At 40.1% G+C, this 6,000-nt stretch overlaps 1 protein-coding gene across 1 annotated transcript in view; it reads right to left on the reverse strand.

Moving 5' to 3' along the window:
• Positions 1 to 5,059, reverse strand: part of suclg2 (succinate-CoA ligase GDP-forming subunit beta) — a 99,367-nt gene extending 94,308 nt beyond the window's left edge. The window contains exon 1 of the mRNA XM_034121925.1: positions 4,964 to 5,059. Coding sequence (XP_033977816.1) covers positions 4,964 to 5,047 — 84 coding nt within the window. The 5' untranslated portion in view covers positions 5,048 to 5,059. The remainder of the gene's footprint in view (positions 1 to 4,963) is intronic.
• Between the last annotated feature and the right edge of the window lie 941 nt (positions 5,060 to 6,000).

Consider the following 6,000-nt stretch of genomic DNA (forward strand, 5'->3'; position numbering starts at 1 on the left):
TGGCACAAAAGAGGAAGGCCACTTTCTGCTGTCATTACTGCCATCATCCAACTTGTAGCTATCCATGTCCTTGCCTCTTTAGAGCTAAGGTTGTGCTCAGACCATCAGAGTATAGAGAGAAAAATGACATCTGTCTGTTAGAGAGCAGGACTGTGGAGCAGAGACAGAGGCGGGAGCAGTAGAGCGTGGCTCCAGGATTTAGATCAGGGATATTTCCATCATTGACAGGTCTTTAAACAGGGTAGGGTCTAATCTTTCCCAGACAGGCTTAAGAAAGGAAAACCTGACTGTTGTGTCTCGACAGATAGGGATTTAAGTAATTAGCATCATTAATAAGAGGGTGTAAGTCGGAGTCATATTCAAGGGTGTTGAGTTGAAGGGAAGATAACGCTGTAATGAGGAGAAAGCAATACAAGGATGCCCAACTATGTCAAAGTTCATTGCCAACATACAAACAAGTCAACATTTTAACAGCAATGAAGTTAATAAACTGTGTTTATCCGACTTTTACACAGTTGTCATGAAAATAGTATCTATGATGAACAAGCGAATTTTGATTTTAAACCAAAAGTGTCTGAGGCTGTGTCAGCAGAGTATGATGGCCAGCGGTTTGGAAACAATTTATCACTTTGGAAGCTTCTCTGTGGTATATTGGCAATATTGTTGTGTTTACAGAGCCTTGTTGATCTGTAAACACAACACAATTATGCAGTCGGATTGACATGGTTGAAATGCAACTCAGGTTTCCATGTCTTAAAAAAAATATTCGTATGGAGCGGCCCCAGGCAAACTGAATTATGAAATCCAAATCATACTTACAATATGTTTGAAGGCCTAATTTCAGAGATGATGGATGAGCTATGGCGGCTGAACGTAATCTTCAACATACTGCACTTTTAATGAATTACAGCTGTCAGCAATCACTGACATTGTTTTCTCAACATCACTCCCACTTCTCCCTCGTTATCTACACTGGAAAAACAGCAGAAGTTTAGCTAATAGGAGTGCATTCCCTCATTGCATTCCCCATTTCCGTGGCTGCCAACATTTCCTAATGACTGCAGCCCTTCTAAATTATTGAAAAACCCTAAGCACCTCACCAGCTACAGAAATGGCTATTAACCTTGGTGAAGCGATATTCAAATCCAGTTAGAGCTAGCTTCGTCCTCCGGTATTCCTTGCGGGGAGGAAATGTAAATGTGTTCTTGCTGAGACAGATGGGGAAGCCGCCCGTCGTTTGAAGTTCCAGCGAAAGAAGTCGTTGCAAGCAGAGGGCTCTCCACCCCCCTCCGTAAAATATTCAGGACCGAGTCTCAATGAGCCACCTCTGTTCCCAGTGCTCCCTTCAAACCATGCTGGGCTTCGACACTGTTCGGTTATTGCTAAGCAGGAACACCTTGCAAAAAATAAAAGACTTTGGCAAACATTTACAAATTCACCACTGTGCAGCGACAGTGAAAAACAGCCAGAGGATTATCTCGCTGTGCAGACAGGAATTCAGGAGATTTGATTTATGAGACAAAGACAGGGAGAGTGAGAAAGAGCAGGAGAGGGAAACATCCCACTCCCCCCTTTAAGAGCATCCTGGGGCCTAACCATCTGAATATTGTGACGCTTCCTTTGGATTGATGTTGACGAATGATCGCAAATTGATTTCCTGGGCTTAGCTGACGTACTGCCAAAGCTGATTTGATTCTATTGTAGAGATACCTGACTGTCAATCAGTGCAGGCTGATACTGTGCTACAGACCAGAGAGAATCCCTGATCATTACTCTTATCACCTGGGCCGATAGAGAGACACAGAGAGAGGGGAATAAAGAGGAGAGAGAGAGACATGTGGAGGCAGTGGAAGAGAAGCGGGTTCAACGGCCAAAAGAGGTGAGATCAGAATTGTTGCAACAGAAATGTACTCTCTGAGGACATGACACTTCATACACCGCTGAGTAAAACAATATTTGTTGGGAACACTGGCAGCCTCACAGAGTGTTGCAGATTGCATTTACAAACACAGTACAGAGTAGGTGAGAAAAGCCAGAAAAAACATTGTAGACCAAGAGTAACAATATTATAGTCAATATGAAGTATTTTCATTTATTTATTTCGGTTATATTTATTATATACATAACATTGTATATTTTGTGATATACATGTTGTTTATTGTAGTACAATGTGGACATTTTTAAATACGTTACTGTACCTTTATATCAATGTTATACATAAAACTAAACATTGGGTTATTTAACTATTTTATTTTATGTTTAATCTGACATTGTTACACTATTTCCTATGTTCATATAATTATCTTTATTATTTTCTTTATTCCACAGTCTTTACTTCAACATAACCCCTAACCTGTTGACACTATGTAACATCTGCTGAAAACTGTTCATTTGAATTATAGCAAATATATAATATAATTGTATTAATCACATACCTAAATACCAAAAAATACCTCAGCCATCAAATTGGGTCACCCGTTGCCTTCAGACAAGCTTTCGCTGTTATCCATATTTTTATCAATTAATTTGGGGATGTAGTATTGTGTCATTCTTAAGGGAATACTGCCAATAAAGCAAAAAGTGCTATAGCGCCCCCTACAAAGTTGCCAAAAGGCAGCCCCTTGCTCAGGTTTCACCAAAAAATGTGGTAGGTATATGTAACAAGGTGAGATGCACAAAAAAAAACGACAGGGAGTCGGCCATTTTTGTTGTTTACCCATTCGATAAGCAAAGACAGCTTCTACATATTTCAAACAAACATAATTATGAAAAAAAAGTAAAAGTGGTCTTTGCATGCATCCTTAGGATATTGTCTTTGTTAGGGAATAATTTGCTTAGGTATTCAACCTTGGACACAGTTCATCATTTTCTCCTCTCACTGTCTCTTTTCCCATGGCATAGTTCTACGGCCTTGGGTATTGCTGCTATCTCTCTTAAGGAGGGGCAGCTTGGGCGCATTGTTGTTGCCAGTCTATGACAGAGCACAAGCTGCCATGAGGTAGTTTACTATTCAGGGACGAAGGTTCCCTGGCGCACATTCTTTTCTATGGACGAGAGCTCTAGTTAGATTCAGGGTCCATATTTGTTTAGTCTCGCTGATGCCGAACTAGTTAAAACCTTGAGCTGCAGAAGAGTTCTCCAGAATTGGTTTGGCAACCGCTGTGTCAACTCGTGATACACCACATGTCTTGTGAATTCTCCGGCCGTAACTCCAAATAAACCGCCAGTGTTTGCCATCAAAGCTCCAGCTCTGCATCGTGTCTCTCTGAGTCCTGTTTCCAATTGCTTCAGAAGTTTCCCCCACAGTCTTCACAGGCACAGTCATCTTAGGCTCTTTACTTTAAATAAAAACAGTATTAGTGTTTCGCAAGAGCAATGGATTATAAAGACAACATAAGCCTCCTTCCCCATGTTTTAAATAACAGCAAGTTTAACCCCAGGTAAGATGGCTGCCATATGGTTGCATCGCGGAGCTGAAAGTCATTAAAGCATTACACATCCTTTGTCAAACACAGTGTGCCTACAGGACTGGACCAGTGTTTACACTATCAACTTGTTACATTACATGTCACTTGTTAGACGCGTTTATCCAAAGCGACTTACATACCCAGGGACACAACGACATGCTGACTGCAGTGGGGTTTGAACCTGTGCTCCCCTGATCCGAACACCAACGCACTTGTCCACTGCGCCCCACGCCTCCCACTTACTGTTACTGCTCTCAACTTTCAGGCAGGACATTTGCACCACACGGACACAATTCTATAAGACAGATCCCTGATGCCGACTGAGAAGAAAAAAATGAAGCAGAGCAAACTGATATATCTATCCTGTTCTCCTAAAAAAATGTAATGCTTTACAAAAAAATCTACATTCTCAGAAAGCGTGCATTTGTTTGTTAGCCAATACAAGTCAGACAGGGGGTTGCATTTATAAACATTTATTGGGGCTTTGGCAGCCTTTTGAAACATTCTGCTTGTAATCATGAGGTTTAATGCTTTGTTTGCAAAACAGATGACGATGTCACTGTAATAATTTGCCATTGTGAAAGTAGAAAACATAATCGGTTAAATCCTGCAAGCTGTTGTTCAAAGCACGGAAAAAGACACCGGAGGATCAAAGTACACAAGTTGACCTTTTCACTGTGGGCTTATCTGAGATAGGGCTCAGGTTAGCTATGTCTCTAAGTTGGTTTCAATACTAAACTGTGAACAAGTGTGTGCTTGTTAATGAACCAAAGCTCACTGAAAATATACTAAACAAAAAAATATGATGTCACGAAAATCTGACCTTCAAAATAAATGTGCTTATTCAATTTAAATTGCATATAAACACCCACAATTACACAGGGATATACATGCGGAGACTCATTTCAAGGGTAACGGATAAATGCTGTTAGGGGGGTAAATATATTACTTAGCAACCCATCCTGACTATTGTCTGAACCTCTTAGTGTTGTAAAAGCATGCAAGACATTTTTATAAAGCTTTAGCACTGTCTGAACCCTACTTTAAAATGTGTAAAAACTTTGTGAATCTGCAAGGAGAGATTGCACCATGTTTTTCTTCTTCACATCTACACCATATTGGGCCAGTTTGAGAATAAAAAAACACTATATAAGGACATTTACTCTTGCCAAATCTGGACTAGACTATCCAAACAGTTACAGATTTGTGAAAACTTTATTCTATTTAACCCATTGCAAATGCATTACATGTCCAGCATTTCTACAACTATTTTAGCGCTATTATAGGTTGCATTGAGGAGAGCGTGGTTACATCACCAGCTGACTGTCAGGTAAACTTTGATCTGTCAGACCTCTCTGTGCTCACACATGCTAAACTGCTAGCCACGTAGCTCCACTAACAGCCTCCCTGAGACGATGACAACCGACAAAACGACTGCAAAACAAACCCCTGCGAGGTGAAAAACACATTATCAGTAATGTAAGCTGTGAGAGTACCTTGACTTTGTTCAGAAGAATGTGCTTTGAGGTAGTTGTCCTCAGTCCTCTTGATGCAGCCTGGGATGCCATGGAAGCCGCCATGTTGACACGGAAGACCAGAGGAAAAGTGATGACGTTGTGAGCATGTGCGAGTTTATCAGAGCCGTTCATAGGTCAACTGGCAGACAGGGGCGGGGCTTAAGAGGAGGCACACACAAGTCCCAATGTTTAATTTGCACAATGTACTCAAACTAAGGAGAGGACAAACGTAATACAATAGTAAATTAATATATCTGAAATCCAGGCTGCAGATTTGTATATGAATTTAAGATAATAATATGACTCAAATTAATAAACACAAAAAAGTAAACTTCTTAGGAAGAATAATTACTCATATGTATTCTTTATTGCATACGTTTTTATTTTTAGAATAAATAGTTTATTTGACTTTGAATTATGTGTTATTATCGTTCTTACTCTTATGATGATTATTAGTATTATAAGTATTACTATTATAAGTATTATTATTAGTAGTAATAGTAGTATTATTATTATTAGTAGTAGTAGTAGTAGTAGTAGTAGTAGTAGTAGTAGTAGTAGTAGTAGTAGTATAGTAGTAGTAGTAGTAGTAGTAGTAGTAGTAGTAGTAGTAGTAGTAGTAGTAGTAGTAGTAGTAGTAGTAGCAGCAGTAGTAGTAGTAGTAGTAGTAGTAGTAGTAGTAGTAGTAGTAGTAGTAGTAGTAGTAGTAGTATTAGTAGTAGTAGTAATAGTTGTGGGGGAAACTTCTGAAGCAATTGGAGTCAGGACTCAAAGAGACACGAGGAGAGCTGGAGCTTTGATGGCAAACACTGACGGTTTATTTGGAGCTTCAGCCGGAGAATTCACAAGACATGTCACGGGCCACGGGTTGACCACACGGTTGAGATGCCACAATCAATTCTGAAGAACAGTGGCGGTTCTAGACCAATTTGACTGGGGGGGCCAGGCTGGGGCCAGTTATTTTCTGAGGGGGGCACAATAAATGCAGGACGAAAAAGAAAAAGACAGTATGAAGT

Source organism: Trematomus bernacchii, unplaced genomic scaffold, assembly GCF_902827165.1.
Source record: "Trematomus bernacchii unplaced genomic scaffold, fTreBer1.1, whole genome shotgun sequence".
Taxonomy (NCBI): Eukaryota; Metazoa; Chordata; class Actinopteri; order Perciformes; family Nototheniidae; genus Trematomus; species Trematomus bernacchii.